We start from the raw sequence: 16,990 nt of genomic DNA, 5'->3' as shown, positions 1-16,990 counted from the left end.
TCCATCTCAAGAGATCTAGAGAGAAGGCAATATTTCGTTTGTAGGATGGAATACATAGAAAATATACCCGTCTTCTACAACAGGAAGTCTTTGATGGATGACCAAATAGGTCATGTCTCCAATATACATCAAAAAGATTCAGGGAGGTGTTTATTTGGCTTTTTTGTTTGTTTTTAACACATTTCAGTTGTATTTTGTTCGATGAGCTTCGGACAAAGTATGCTATACTCTGCAGATTTCCAAACTTCAAACATATGCTAGCATCATGTACACCACAAAAAAAGAGAATGCTGCCTGTTCAATCGGGTATCTCTTCCTGCACTTAAGTACAGATGGAAGCAAAGCAGCTGCTGACACTAATATCACAGAGCTGAGGCACATTTGAGAAACTCTGCTCTGTTCTCTAGGCTGGATATTCTCTTACAGACTTCAGCAAAGCCAGGCAAGGTAGAAAGTAAACGCAAGTAGTGACATGTTTTGTTGCTCCCCCCAACTTTAAGAAGTTAAGATTTATGCAATTACCACTTTGTCCCATAATTGTTAAATAATGCATTATAAGTGCACGTTTTGTTTTACAGCACACAAAAAAATATGTTCCATGCAAGGAACCAATGAACAATGTAATTTGCCAACCAGGTCACTAAAAGAGTAGTTGAAAAGAGTCCTGTCTGCAGCACTGGCTAATATTGAAAGAACAAGGAGGTGGAAGGATGAGGTAATGGAAATAGGGAAAGCAGTTTATCACTCCTCTCTTTCCCCCCTTCCCTTGTAGAGGGACTTTAATCTGAGCACACAGGAACAGTAGAAGACTATGTTCCTACTCATGACCTTTCCTTGAAAAAGTGCAGTACAAAGTGTCAAGAAGCAACAGAAAAGTTGGGGGGTGGGTGGGATGAAGAAGTCTGGCATTCCAACACTCCCACTCCCAGTTTAAAACTAGGAGGCAGACCAATTGCTATTTCACAGTCTGATGATTTGCTCTACTTTCCACGAACCAAGAATGCTTCAGAAGATTTAAGCTTAATCTCTGTTTAATGTCTCAGGTTAATCATGTTAAGGAATTGTTTCTGGAATCCAATGTCATCAATGGCAGCAGTGGACCTCTTAAAGTGAACGTTCAGTAAGAAACAGAAAACTAAGAATCTCCTTCCTTCAGAAGACGAGCCAGAAGTCTTTTTTCCTTGAGGATTTGAGACGTGGTTAGCTTTGCATGTTTTATACATGCACATGTACATTCACAGAAGTTACAAATCAGGACATAGATTACATACTTCTCTCCAACATCTATCAATAATGAGAAACCATTAGCAATTGTACCAAAGCATACTTATTTATAGATTATAAAAAGTATTGCAGCTCATGAAGTAATGAAACTACAATACCATACACAGTTGGATAGACAGCCATAGGCATTTCCTTTTTTGTGACTGAAATACAGGAACGATTGTGCTGAATCAACCCACAAGATAATGGATTTCCTCAATCCTCAGCAATGAGGAAACAGATTATTCTTCAGAGAAAAGCATACAACTGCCACAGGATGGACAGTTTCACTACGGGAAATTGTTTCTCCAGCCTTTTTAAGTTATTTGAGCCATCAGCACCTAACTATGATGAAGGTTTATTTTTTGACTGTTTGAGAAAAGTTCCACATTTGGAGTCCATGATTTACTTGTATTTAAGTCCCCAGTATGGCAGGGGCCCTACTTCTGCAACATCAACTTTGCAGCCATACAGCCAAGTTTTCTGATATCCAAATAAATCACACCACTTATAATCCCATACTTCCAAAAACTGCAATTTCTGCATTATAAAGCAAGTACATTTGTAGAAATAGTTGGTGTAAGTAAAGAGGAGACATCATTAAGGGGATAACACTTCAATAACAGTCCTGAAATACTGCCCTCCTACATTTCCAAGCAAAACATGGCCATTCTGAAGCTCCACATTGCTGTGCACATCCACAGTCTGTAGGGGAAGAACTTGCTTCATAGAACTGCAGAATTAAGAAGTTGAGGGACCCCTGGCTGAATATCCAGCAGAACCACACCAGCAGGGCCAACTCAAGCAGGCTGCTCAGAGCCAACACGTGACAGGGCAGTGCCATCTCCTAGGGTGAAGACTACACGACCTCTCTGAGCAACCTATTCCAGTGTTCATTCACATGCACAGTAATAACATTTTTTCTTTCATTGAAATGGAATTTCCTGTATTTCAATTTGTGCTTGTTGCCTCTTGTCCTTTCACTGGGCTGGGATGAAAGCAGCAGGAGAGCCACAAACGGAACTGCTACACATCCAGGCAATGAAGCAAAAGGGGAAAAAAAGAAAACAAATCCATGAGTCATGTATATTAATTTGCTTTCAAGGGCAAGATCAATGTTTAAGTTAACCACTGGTGCAACCTTACCGGCACTCCCTGCCCTGTTACAGAACCTCATGAGCCACAACTCCCACTAAACTTCCATCCCATCCACCAAGGGACAAGGATATTCACTGAGTTTTCACCTCTGCAGGAGGATGCACTATATTTAAAGTTTTTATTTGTTCTATTTTGTAACTAAGTCACTACCCAATCAGGTATGGTAATAATTAAAAGCAATGGAAAGAAAAGAATCAGTAGCCCTAAAAAGTAACACTTTATTTACATAATTGCCTTTTAAATCTACTTCAACCGACTTCTCCACACTCAGTTCTTTAGATACTGAAATGTCTCATTTGAACAGCTCTTAGAGATGCAATAATTGTGCTGTAAAAAGCAACCTCTACCTGAGACCTCTTCATCTTTAACTGATTTTTCAGGTCCTTCAACTCAAAGTTCTTGGTGTTGCAACTTCGTTTTTCCAAATCTCTGCTTCTATTCTGACAATCAGCAAGCTTCTTCCAAATCACAGAATTTCCATCTAACCTCCATCCCAACCCTCCCTAGTAAAACCACACTTTTGCCTTCTGATTAAGATACTTCCCCAGAAGACAAGAAAAAGAGAAACAAATCTATATGATAAGACACTGAAGCTACAGAAAATTTACTGTGAAAAGAAATGGAACTTGCCATGACAAGAAGTAGACAAGAACAAGCGCAAGAAGAAGCTACTCAAAGTGGGGAATTTCAGTACTCATTGTCTCAAAGAGTTAAAGCTCACACATTCATGAGATCGCATGTTATATTCCCACGTTGTATCATTTCCCCCTCAGTTGCCTGCATCTCCTGTGTTTGTATACATGGCCTTTGTTTTCTTCCCTTACCTCACAATCCTATGGGCAGTTAGATGAAGCCACCAAGCTACACTCAGCATGTGGAAATCACAAAGCAGGAGAAAGAGTTCAACGCCTTATTACAGCCAGATGTCATTGCTCTTAGTGGAGCTCCATGCTCACGTGTCAATAGGAAATATTGCTCCCAGTTGCAGCCGAACAGTGGAGAGAAATCTAACAGAAGCAAAGCAAGTTGTTTGCTAAAAGCAACAGAACATTCAAAAAATCTGTATGTGGCACCTTGATACCTTTGAAATCAATCAGCTTTTAGAATTCACTGCTACACAATAATATACATGGACTACAGGAAGATTTAGTGCACTACAAATTGTTATGAAACACAAGAACATTTATCTGCTCATACTGTTAATGCCAACAGAGACTACCAGAGGAGAGAGAATCTGATGTGTAATATGTTAAGCTTTTCATGTCTCTGGCTCAACTCCTAACAAATAACTTCACCCTCTCTAAAGTGATAAGATCCCTCATGATAAGATTCCAACCTCATTCCTGCTCCACCAGTCCTAGCGGCTTCTGCCCCCGAACTGAGTTGCTTCTATTGGCAAAGATCACAGAAGATTTTGCCCTTCACATGCACATCCTAGGTTATGTTTCTTCCTGGTTGGCAAGCTTGAACTGAATCAAAGGTGGATCTGATGCATCCCAGAGCTGGTGCAGAGATGAGGCTGTCCCACATTGACTTCGCTGCAAGGTACTGCTTCGCCCCCAGAACAGTAAGAGAGAGTTTAACTGCTTGCTGAAACATCTGTCTTAACAGTCTTTGAACAGGACATTTTAAAGTTCTAAGTCCTCCATTTATTATAAAGGGTGCCTGGATGACTAGCACTAACTGTGTACTTAACCTTTCAAACAGCTAGATTTATCCAGGATGAACGCCCTCCCAAGTCATTAGGACAAAACTGCCCCAGCAAACAGATTCCCCCAAGCACCCAGCACAGAACCTCCTGCAGCAGCTGAAGCTGCTGACAACAGCCGGACAGAACAAGTTGAACTCAACACAGCCATTTCTATACCCGTTAAGTGCCTCTATTGAGGACCTATCTTATTTTCTCTCACTACTTCTCCTCAGACATCCATATACTTTGTTCTTCCTAAGCTTGCTCTTTCTTCAGCTTTTCAACTTTGCACTCTTCCAATTCATTCTGCTCCTCTGTGCTTTCAGGAGCGTTATTCCTCCTAAACATACGTGACATTTCAACAGGCCTTTCTAAAATCAGAATTTCCATTCTGCCTACCTACCACTATTAATGCTCACTCCTCTGCTAACTCCACTCAAACTACCAGAACATTAGAACAACGAAGTGAATAAAGTGGCATAGCGAAGGGGAACACCTCTTCATATCCTAGGGTAGATTTCATGTCTCTTCATGCTAGTACCAGCATCTAGTCCATATTTATTTTTACTACCCAGATTATGGTGCTGCCAAAACAGTAATAAATACCAACTAACTCTTCTCAAGAATTTAACTTCTAAATTTCATCTCTTAGAAATAATAATTCTTCAAAATTCTCTACTGACTATTAGAATGGGAGAAGCTATGAAAAATGAGATCTGGCTGATTTCAAAGTACCATATCACATACAACTTTCCTGAATTTCATAATCACAACATTAAGTTTTTTTCTCACTCTGAATTATGAAAAACTATCTAATCCTTTGGTATTCAAATTCTTCTCATGTGCTGAAAAATATACACCTAGTACTACCAAAAACAGAGCAGTACTACTACATCTACTAGATTTGCCCAGGCAAAGCATCTCTAGTTTAGCCTCAGTAGATAACCTGAGCACAAGATCATAACAGAGGTCAAGATTTTTATTACTATGTGGCCGAGCTAAATAACTGAAATAAATATTCATATGTTATCGGTTTTCTAACCTGTAGCTAGTGTTACTAAATATACGTGCATTTGCATCTGTTCCATTGTTTCCATGCACAGAATGTGAAAGCAGAGGTACATAATGTTTTTAGTGCTGCACATACAAGAAACAGACCATTCATTTAATTTAATTTCAGAATTGTGGCTATTCCTTACAAGCTTTAACAGAGCAGCTAATTCAGCTACAGCATCCCAATAGTAAAGCCACAAGACAAATACACATCCCAGAGACAGAATATGGAAGGAAAGACCAGACCGACTATCAGACCCTTGCCAGAAGAGCAGAAACTCTGCATTATTTCACATTTGTAAAGATCTTTAATTCAGGCATTCGTGACTTCCATGATGCGTTTCCAACAGTCTGCTCTAAAACTGAGGGCCACTTTACTACTTCATGTGAAGTTTGTTGTAAAATGCTATACTTCTGTTCAAAGCTTACTAGAAGTTACACTGGCTTTCTAAGGATTCTGTATACTGCATGTACACAATATACTGTATATGCATTGTATTTCTAATACTGTAAGTTGAAACAGAACAGGAAACAAAATAACAGTTGCAAGAGAGCCTACGATAAGTTGATTTAAGTTCAGCTTGGCTATACCCATTCTACATAAAAACATTAAAACTACAAGGTGAATATATAAAAATCAAGTATTAACATATTTGCAAAATCAGGAAGAAAATCCCAACTTTCAGCCCCTCTCAAATCACTGCTTGTGATAGGTGGATTTCTGTCAGCAAACTTAATTATGGCTAAATCATTTCACTAAGGTCACATTGTGTAGATGAACCCATCAGAATCTGCATCTGTTCAGACAACTCAGTAATTCTACCCAATTAATTTTTGTTGTTGCCACCAGAAGTGCTATTTACCCTAGCTATCAATTTCTCATGGTCTGCGTGAAGTCAGCTGGTCTTATTCTAATTGCCACTTAACCCCAAGTAACACAGAGGAAAAAAAATCCACAAGCAACAAAACCTGAGATTACTCCAGCAAACACCACAACTGGCACCCTGTGCCAACCACGGGGATCTCATTCCGAACTGATGAAGCAGTTCCTGGATGCCACTGACTGACTCCTGAAACACTGGGGGTTATCAACAACCCCAACAGATTTTCATAGGATATTATATCAACAGATCAACACAGAACAATCAGTTTTACAATGCTTTCAATCACCTCCAGCTTCTCCCATAAATAGAAAACTACAGATTAATATTTCACTTGTCAAGGTCCAAGTCTGTATGCTAATTTTTTAATCAGACTATTGCCATCCTGTCCCAAGACCTACTCAAATATTCTTCTCAAAAGTATTTTTGACAGAACTTAAGCCTCTTACAAGATCTAACTTCCCTTAAAATCAGGGAATCCCATTTTGTATATTTAAGATACTAAAAACCCATCCAAAAAGCACACAAGCTCATTTTTTATTAAATCTAAGCTTTGATACTTTTAATTATATATCTATTCCAAAGAACTGAGACACCTTTTTAAAAAAAAAAAAAAAAAAAAAAAAAAAAAAAGCAGCAACCTGTATTAATTACAGTACGAATAGCATCACTGCCTCCTTTTAGTAAATAGTTTCATTTCACCAGGGCAAGTTCTACTGTAGCTATTTCTCCCCTCTCCAAGTTTTCCTGTTCCATAACACTATGGAAATTCAACCTCTTGCTCTGAAAGGGCTTTGACAAACTGGCATGTGGCCAACTTGCAACTGATACTACAGTTTAAATACCTTCCCAGCAAAGTTGCACCAACTTCAAAATACTCTGGGATCAGTCATTAAAATGTTTTTGTTTCAGTTACAACGCTAATGAAAACCAAATGTCTAAATTTATTTTAGCTAGCTTAACGGTCTAGGGACTTGGCTCAAGAGAATCAATCCTCATTTACCCAACTGAATAGATTAGTCACAACATCGTACAGTGATACGGATAATACTTTTAGAAGATTTAATTATAAAGTGTTTCAGCCACAGATTTAATTAAGGAGACCCAATTAATTGTCTCAATTTGATTCTTCTCTAAAAAGTCTTCAATTACAGTGCATCTCAAACTGGGCATTTTAGCCACAGGTTTACAAGGTTCCATTTGCAAACAGATTCAAGACCCAACGCTAATGCTACACTACAGCATAGCTCTTGCCAACTGCATGGATTGATCTGTCCAAATAGGGTACACGATAACAGATTCTGCCTGAAATTTAAGCTTTTCTAAAGTCTTCGCCTGTAAAACTCAATGCAGTGAAATCTTTTGCTAAGTGTATCTGTATGTTGATATACATGACACATTGAATAAAACGGGAATATTCTGGGTGGGAAATGCAGAACGCAAAACAAAATGCTTTGTACAAACCTTTCACCTCTGAGTCATGACATTCTGCTGCTGGTTTAATCTCTACCCTCTATAGTTAGGCCAACAAGTTACATTGTTTTAATACAGGCTTCACAATTGATAACAAACTGATGCTTTGGCAACCTTTCCCCCGCAAATTCACTTTAGAATACTTTGTACAAAATTCTGTCCAAAGCAAACAATACCAAAGCTCTGTTAGAACCAAACCAACACAGGCTGACAAGTATTTTTCAAAAGGCCTGAAAAATGCAGAAAAAAAATTCAATGACAACACTATTGACCATCATCAGCATCTCAAGATATTTACATGTGCCATTGATTTACCACTCAAGCCATTCAATCACACAATTAATGACAACAGCTAAAGAGCCCAAAGCATCTGGGAAAAGAAATAAAAGTTTAACTGCAAGGTTGAATTGAGGAACGACAGTCTCTTGCTAAATATGAGGCATTACAATGCATCCTTAGAAGGAACACCCGCCTCCCGGCGCCCTACCCCAGCTTCCAGAAGGCTGTCACACCCTCTCTCCACAGACAGGAAACTTGGAACTGAAGTTTTAATCTTAGCCTATTCTTTGGGACCAACTTCTCAAAAAAAAAATGTACTGAACAGCTATCCACATTCATCCATTTCTGTAGTAAAATAATTGCATCAAAAGCAGATTACTGAGCATCAACAATATTGAAGAATGAAGTCTCAAATTCACAATTTTCACACTGAATTTTATGCCTCATAGAAAAAGCCTATTTTTCACACGAGAAATTTGTGAACACAATGTAAGAAGGGAAAAAAGGGTAACAATTAAGTCTTCCCCAGTGAAGCAAAACTCAATAGTTTCCATAGATTTGTCATTCTCCTTTTACCTCTTTTATCTCCCTCAGTAGTTGGTTTAAAGTGTCGTATCACTTGAGCTGCCCAACGGTGGTAATACGGAGAGAAGTCCAGCTTAGGAACACGGTGGCTGCTCAACCTCCTTCATATCGACACCGTCACAGGAGCTGTCACCCCTTTGCAATAAGAAACAAACACTGAGTTAGCATTTCATATTTTTTGCTTGACTGTGCATCTGAGGCTTCTCACCACACATTAAAGGAAATCTGAAAGCATTTCATAGGCTTTGCTCCATGAACATTCATAATCACAGAATCACAGAACTGTAGGGGTTGGAAGGGATCTCAAGAAATCATCGGGTCCAACCCCCCTGCCAAAGCAGGTTCCTCAGAGCAGGCTGCCCAGGTAGGCGTCCAGACAGGCCTTGAATATCTCCAGAGAAGGAGACTCCACAACCTCCCTGGGCAGCCTGTCCCAGTGCTCTGTCACCCTCACCGTGAAGAAGTTCTTTTGCATGTTGGTGCAGAACTTCCTGGGCTCCACTTTGTGGCCATTGCCCCTTGTCCTGTCCCCATAAACCACTGAAAAGAGGTTGGCCAAATCCCTCTGTCTCCCACACTTAAGGTATTTGTAAACATCAATAAGATCCCCTCTCAGTCTTCTCTTCTCAAGGCTGAAAAGGATCCTGATGGCTGGTAGCATTGGCTTTGGAAGCGAGCCAGCTGTTGGGTCTGGCCAAGAGGACTGATGCAAAATGAGGTAATCCAACAGATGTACATAGGTCTTGGGGTTTTCTTCCCCTGTCACTAGCCCAAGTGGCTTTTCTCACCATAGCACTATTTCCAAGTATCAAAGACAGACACATAGGATAATCCAAAAAAAAAAAAAAAAAAAAAAAGACACTTATCTAGAAATCTACTTGGAGAAGAGGCTTGAAATTGGACAGCGGCTTGAAATGGAACAGCCAGAGAAGCAGACCAACCCAGGAGCATTTGGTCACTGATGATTAGCAGCAGATAGTTGGTATTGCTGAGCTACAGCTTAGTATCATGAAATAAGCATGGACTGCACAAAGCAAAAATCTCCTATTTTAAAACATCTTGCTGAATTGAATGAACTTGAATGAAAATGCAAAGCCGGGAAGCTGCATTTCTCAGTAATTCCAATAATTACTATAGTACCTTCATTTAATCCTATACGTCTAATAAGGGCTCTTCCAATTCATATTCACTGTCTTCCCAAAGAAGTTGAGCTTTGTCCAAGAAAACTGGACTACATTTTGCCTCGCTGCTCTGTGAAATAAAGCTTTCCCCATGCACTAGTGACTGGATATTTGGCTAAGAGAAGAACTGCACTAGGCGTGGGAAGCAACTGGTACTCAGCACTGTGCTACGCTTGTGACACGAGATCATGCCCAAGCTTCTCCCTGTAAAGAAACTTTCCTTTGCCTACAAAGAGGGATGGGACAAAGCCATCACAACAGTGGAGTTCCAAAACAATACGTTTATCTTGACATGCACACAGGGCTCAATTTTACCAAGAAAACTGCAGTTAATTATTTGCCTCATTAACACAGTCAACTATCTTTTATGGGGCTGCTTCTTTAATATGTTTTTCCTCCTTATTCTTCTTTCACTTTTCACATGACATTCACCTTTTCACTCTTTTCCACTATGTTGCCTCTTGACTTTCGGCTTCTCTTCCAGCTTCTTCTGACAAGGAAACTAACCATGTGTCCTGTAGGAGTTGTTAGCCTTGTCCTTAAGGACTGTACAGCTTAGAATAAGACATTAGCAGTATTTAGTCTACTCGTATCTTCACTATAACAAAGATGAGGTTTATTTCCTTCAGCTTTCAAACATTTCTCCCTACGTCTCTTCCAGCGTGACCTGGGAGATGAGCGAGTTACTATTTGGCTCCTTTGTTAAACACGCACTTTTCTTGGTGGGTACGTAATAGCAGGGTCTGGCAGGCTGTGCAGGTAGTTTGCATGGGCTTGAAAGTCAGCACACCAGTCTCTGAATCAAGATCTGAGTGCTTGCATGAACACATTCGTCTTTGTCATACTTATTTTGGAAGAGGAGAAAAGTAAAGTGAGAGCTAGGAAGAAGCTAAGCAGATGGTTTAAAAGGCAAAGAATAGACCCGAAACATACTTTGAGTGTTGTGTTATGCAAGAAGGCTCTCCCAGGCATTTAATCTACGTATGCAGCAGATTTATGGTTCAATTCTCTTGTTATGCCAGCTGTTAGCCAGACAGAAGTCACCACCCCCTTTTCCCAGATCACAGGAAGACTTAGGCCTTCCCTTGCTTCATGAAGATGCATAAAGCCCTGCAGGTTTTGCAGTGGCAACGCTGCATTCCTTAGTTCCTGGGCTCTGCACGTACGTTGTCTACTTATTTAAATACTAATTGACATGCCTCCAAAGTACCACAGGACACACGACTACGCTTATTTTACTGCAGAGCAAAGAAGCAACCTAGACACACACCTGGACAACAAAAAAGCTAGTACAAAATGAAGATACACACGTGGACCTCTCTGCATTAACTCATTCCAGAGTGAACTTAATCTATTTTTCAAGTAGACAGAACTTACGTTCACCATCCAGTTAACTCCCAGTGAGAATGGCATCATTCAGACGCAGAACACTAATTTGAGAACAGCTAGCACAAACCTTCTCCCCTTCATTCCTCTGTAAACAAACATTAAGATCCTGACATATCCATGGCAACCTGTGCTGTGGAAACCAGACTTCAACATAACCTTTTAAAAAATGATGCCAGTTCTTTCACACACAATACACTGAAGGAATTATAAACCCCGTAGGGTGACACTGTAATAATAAATTTGAATGCAAATGTCAGCGGAGACCTAACTTAAAACCCACACCTGCAGAAAGAAGCCCACAGGGATTTCAGTCTGACGCTACCAGTTTTAGAAAGCTATTTCATTGCCCTAAAGACCCCCCACACCCTCTCTTTCTTCAACACTACTGGTTTGTCTAAGTAGCATTAAGTCATACCAGCACGTCCCCAAGCCTCTTAACGAAGTTCAAATTTAAAAAAAAAAAAAACATAGGAAATTTTTGTTTTTTTTTTCTTGCTACAAGTGGCATCAGTTCATACAGATACAACCAAAGAAGGCTAGGCAATATAATAGAACTGGGATTCCAATAAGACTTACATTCTGTAAGCTTTCTATACCCTTATAAATCTTGAACGAAATCAAGCCACTAACATACAGTTGAACTCTTTGAGAAAGGAGCTATCTTTAGCAGTAGTGGGGAAGAACAGAGCGAAAGGAGAAAACAGGCAGCATTTTCCATATACAAAGATTAGGGGAAATATGAACAGTAACTCTACTGTGATGGATATTTTTAAGCTACTAGAATTTTAACTAGTTCTTCTTTAACCCAAAAACACCATAACGGACGAATTCAAACAACTTAAGAATCCAAGAACGAAAAAACCTTTGAGCTTACATACTAGCTTTTAATGCAAAGAGATACGTATCTGAAGAATTTTCATACCTGTAGCTACAGAGAAAAATTAATCCTTAGAGCACTACATTCTTTGCGTGGAAAGCAGGGCCAGGAATTAAACATGCCCTTCAGCAAATCATAATTCAACGCCGTATCTAAGATGAAGATGCCGATGCTGACAGCTCTGTCTCCTATGCCCCAATTTCTGGTGCCAGGCTGCACTGCCCCTTATTTGTGCACCGTAATTGCTAATTCTAAGAAGAAGCACATGCAAGATAAAGGCTGGCATCTGCTAATGAGGGAATGTTTTTTGTTTTATATCTCGATTTTAACTGAGTAATGCAGTCTGAAATCTGAGTTTGGGATCAAACTTACTATAGGGTTTGAAGAGTGTAATTTCTGCCTTATCCCCAAAATTCTGTATGAAGTTGAAGACATTTTTCTGGAAGTCTGTAGCCACAGGTACACGCACTCAGCATATCAATTTGATATTTACAGTCATTAAGTGGAAATGAGCCAGAAGATACATAAACGTATTTTCCCCATTATGCAATATTACTTTCTTTGAAGGGTAGGGAGTAGAAATGAGGGAGTACAGATGTGCTATTTTGATAGCAAGACGCATTAGCACAAAATAAGAAAATGATTAATACAGACCCAGTGCTATTAACCGCTTGGATACCTTTTTAATTTGTATGCCCCAGCTTTCTAGAAACTAGCCAGGATTTTCTAGGGCTATAAAATAAAGGTTGGAAAAAAGTTCAATAAATCAGCTAATCCATGCTCTCAAAATGGGATTAGAAAAGCATGGTCTAGACATAGTTAATCCATGCCTTGAAAGGCACTTTACAAATGGAAATAACATAGCCTCCCGTACCAATCTGTTCCAATGATTCACTTTTTTTCTAGTATCCATTTACACATCTTTGTTGCAGTTTAAACTCATTACTGATGGTTCAAATCTTCACAATGACTATAGTGAATACTTTTTTTTTTTAATATCTCAGTTGAACACAACTTTTTCCTATAGCCTCCTGTTATAGAAAAGAAACTGTTCTAATTTTTTTAAAACAAAAAATATTTTTCAAGACTACTTCTAGAGTATAGAAGCAAGTAAAGAGAACAAACTAGCTTTTTCTGAGGTAAAATGCCTCAACTCCGAGTGAAGAACTGTCACATCATTTATAGTTACCCTGCTTACGTATTACAGTATACCTGGCTTTACTTGAAACATTTATGGTCACAGAATCACATCCAGTTTAATTGCAACATTCCCCAGACCCTTTGCATAGAACTCATTCTTCCACTGTCTAGTTGTATGGAGATCATCAATAAGGACAAGATTCAAGGTTCTCCGTTTTATCTGAAAGGCATATTCCTCCCCAGACTACTTTTCAAGCTTCTTCAAATCATTATGAACCCTAAATGTTTTCCAATACACAGGCAGAGACCCCCAGCTTGGCATCATCTGCTGCTAAAGCTATAAAAGCCTTAACTTTTCACTTAAGTCAAAATTGGTGACAGAACCCTGCAGAGGCCGTTTAGTCTAGACAACCTTCTGGGCTGACATTGATCTATGGAACTATTGAAAGTTTTCCACCAACTTCACAGTACTTAGAGAAACACCTCCCTGCTTTTTCGTGTAGGTAATATCATTAGAATAGCCTCATTAAACTAAAAACACATTAGTTTCTCCCAAAGCTACAAGATTTGATAGCATATTAGGGAAGGAGATTTGACTGCTTGACAATTTGGTTTTGAGAAAAATCCACATTTATATTCATTTACTGCCTTTGTACTCCCCATACCCCCTCAAAAAAAAAAGCTTATAAAATAGTTAATATTTATTTCAGTGTTTTCACAAATAGTCTCCCATTCCCTGGCAGTTCTTGGCCATCTCCTTCGATGCAGGTACTTTTTCTTTTTTTCTTTATCCCACCCCTCTGGAAGGAATTCCACCTGTCTATATGGAAACTAATACGTCTCTGCAGCTGAGAGCCAGGTGAAGCAAAATAACCTTGGCTGAATTTCTCTCCCTTTTCAGATAAGCACTTTTGTAAGTGTTTTTCACTATTTTCCTTATCTGAGGAAATTTCATACTTCTGTTTCTGGAGAAAGGTATAATTGCAGTTTACCCCAGTAAGCTTACAGCAGGCCGCTTCCTTATTGCTCGTGCCATGAAATAAACTGTTCTAGAAGTACACTGCCTCGTGCCCTTGAACTGCAGTACACTGAAGATGATGTCCTGGGTACCAAATACGGCAAACAGATAGAGACAGCCCATAGAAGAACACTTCCTGAAGACACAGCACACGAGTGTAAATAGCTTAGTTTGAGGTGTTGTACAGAATAATGCCTTTGTATCATGCATCTCTATAATTTAACCACAATGACCTTTTAATCTTGATTTTAAAATTAACTTGTCTTTACCTCTGTGTCAGAGCTATGACCTCAGCCAACATGTGCTCTTAATCAAGTTTATAGTGAAAAAATCTGTACTTCCATTACAGCATGAAAACATGATAAATGTATTTTTTTTGGATGAAAGAAATAGTTCACCCAAGCTAACCTTTTCCAAAAAGGTTGCAAACAAATCATTTCTTCAAATACTTGCACCACTCAGCTCTGCTATTGGTTGTCTGCTCCCTAATTTAACAGTAAACATCCAGCACCATCTTATATTCAAGTTATCAATAGTCCAGTGTGGTAAACTGGGAAAACAAAGCCTTATGTTAGACAGAAGTGATCTGACTGGTCACTAAGTAGTTCACGAACACTAAATGACATGGTTTTGCCTCTTGTTCTGGTTAAGCCGCACTGATCACTCTTGTGTACATCTGACCACGTGTAGAGTTCATTCAACTTGTGAACGATAAAGATAACCAAAGCAGGTAATTTTTTGCCATCTTAGAAAATTGTGTGGTCTTCAGCCATGAGCCTCTCAGCATCAAGAATCTGCAAAGAAGGAAGCAAGACCACACTTCTGGGATGCATGCTATTGCAGAAGTTTCTGATTTGTACTTCCCAACAAGCACTGTCATCACAACCCACAGCACTACCCGCAGTAAGAGCGCAGCTGTTGCACGTGGCAGCCGTATCTACAACTACCTGACTTTCAAATTATAGATAAGAGACCCAGCAAGCTAGTCTACACAAGTCTTAAGTTCACCGAAATACAAGATAGCAGTGAGAAAGAAGAACTTATGCAGTGGCACAAAGTGGCTGAATCAGTTCCATCACCCAACCTGTCCCGCCCCCTCTAATAAACACAGGTGCTGCCTTTTGCCCATGTTTTATCACACTAAAGAGGCAATTGCCAGAGACTATCCAGCAGCAGCTCATACATAAATGAATACTTCTTATTAAGAACTACCAACATAAATATTTACTTTGTTCAGTCTTTTTGCTTACTATTATTTGTTTTCTACTCTGCCCTGGTCTTTCTGATTAGTTAGAGCTGTAACAACGCAGAAAGTCTGTAACAAAAATACAAATACATACTCCCAGGGAAGGCAAAGGAGATAACACAGAATATTCTCTTAACAGCATTCACAAAAAAAGCTTGCTTTAAGCCTTGAAGCACAAAATGGCATATTCGCTTTGGGCTCTCATTCAGACCCACTATTTCCAGTTTGCTACATTTCAACTCAGAAGCTCTGACACTAAGGTAGTGACTGCCTATCGCTTCTCTCAAAGGGAGGGCAATACTGAAAGGTAAGGTAGACAAGCTGAAGCTCAATTTTTGGCAGGCCTCAAAAATAGGAAGAAGCCTCAGAATCTCATAATCCCACTATTACAGCTTCAAGTTATGTTCTTCACAGATTTAGCAGCCTAAGTTTGGAACACAGCAAGGAACTTAGAACAATATATTCAAATAGCCTTTGGGTGTTAGAGGAAAAGACGCCAATTCAATAAAAATAATGTTTGACGCAAGCAAACAGAAGCTGGCCTCTCCTGTGTAGATAAAGAGAAAAGTTCATTTATTTCTGAAAGTCAATAATCTCTGTATGCATACATTATCAGTGAAGCTGCGACAGAAGGTAGAGCTTCTGCAAAGTAAGAGATTTTAAAAAGTTGAGGACCAAGTCTGTACAACCATTCACCTTCTTTACACTTTGGTAATGAAAATCTGTTTCCAAAAAAATGTTTTAAAACCCCTCTGTTTCACCATAAAGCACTTAGGTTTGTACAGCTTAGCATTGAAGGCAATAACAAACAGCCACGTGACCCTCTTGTGGAAAGGCCACAGGAAAAAAAAATCTGTCTGGAGTTTGTGTTGGCTAGGCAAATCAATATACTTAGTCATAACTCGGCAGCACTACTCACAAAGCGAGTAATTGTTTTCCCACTGATGCCATCTCTACCACTTTCAGACAGAGAACAAGTTGCCAAAGTCCTGCGTTCACAGGGATCTTAAACTGGCTTTGCCTCCCAGCAGATTAAGCAGAGAAAGACAGCTCACTGATGCAGCCGGTCAGCAGTAGTCCTGGAAAGAGAGTTACAGGGCCTGGCTGACCACTACACTGCCTTCTTCACCAGCCTTTATGTATAAACATCACCCAATGATGTATTTGCTAACACTATACTGTTTCCCTTGAGGCAAACCCTCCTTTTTTCTCCCACCCACTGTACACTTTCACTGTCAAAAACTTACATGACAACTAATTCAGGTCTACAAAACTTGTATTTTTAGGGCCTCAGACTTCACTTTTACAAAAGTGACTTCTAACCTACGTTAATAATTCTACTTTTAATTGCTCTTAATTCTATTATGTTTTTATAAGGGTATCAGCATGACATACAGTTCACATGATTTAACTTCAAAGAGTTCAGATTAAGTTACTGAATTCTTGCAATACCTGCTGGAGGTTTTTTTATGGTATTAAAAGAAACTATTGACAATAAGTGAGAACACATGTTTCAGACTAGGGTAAAGTTTATTCCTAGAAGAAAAACTCCCTTCAGCTTTAAATAATTGTTTTAAACAGCATACATATTAAAATATTTTAACTTACGTATTCGAATTATGTGACACAGCACTATGAAGTTTTCTAAGCTCAAAACATCGTAACCACAAGAATCTTTAATTACTCTTAGTTCTCAAAATCACCCTCCTTCCTTCCACCCAAAGGTAACGCACTTCGCCAAGTTCTCGTTCAACTCC

At 39.2% G+C, this 16,990-nt stretch overlaps 1 protein-coding gene across 7 annotated transcripts in view; it reads right to left on the bottom strand.

The window, feature by feature from the left end:
• DISP1 (dispatched RND transporter family member 1) overlaps positions 1-16,990 on the bottom strand; it is a gene marked incomplete at its 3' end in the record, with an annotated part of 87,613 nt that overhangs the window by 65,876 nt on the left and 4,747 nt on the right. For 5 of the 7 annotated variants that reach the window (XM_082755537.1, XM_082755538.1, XM_082755540.1 and 2 more), the window contains exon 2: positions 8,374-8,517. The exons of 1 other annotated variant lie outside the window; for it this stretch is intronic. Coding sequence is in view for 1 of the 6 variants with exons in the window: in XM_082755535.1 (XP_082611661.1) it covers positions 16,153-16,184 (32 nt within the window). Of the gene's footprint in view, positions 1-8,373; positions 8,518-16,152; positions 16,200-16,990 lie in introns of those variants that run through there. One more of the 7 variants, XM_082755535.1, reaches the window with a different exon arrangement.

The sequence above is a fragment of the Aythya marila genome, assembly GCF_965140915.1.
Source record: "Aythya marila genome assembly, chromosome: 3".
Lineage (NCBI taxonomy): Eukaryota > Metazoa > Chordata > Aves > Anseriformes > Anatidae > Aythya > Aythya marila.
The sequence above is the reverse complement of the archived record's forward strand: the minus strand, read 5'-3'. Positions and strand labels throughout refer to the sequence as shown.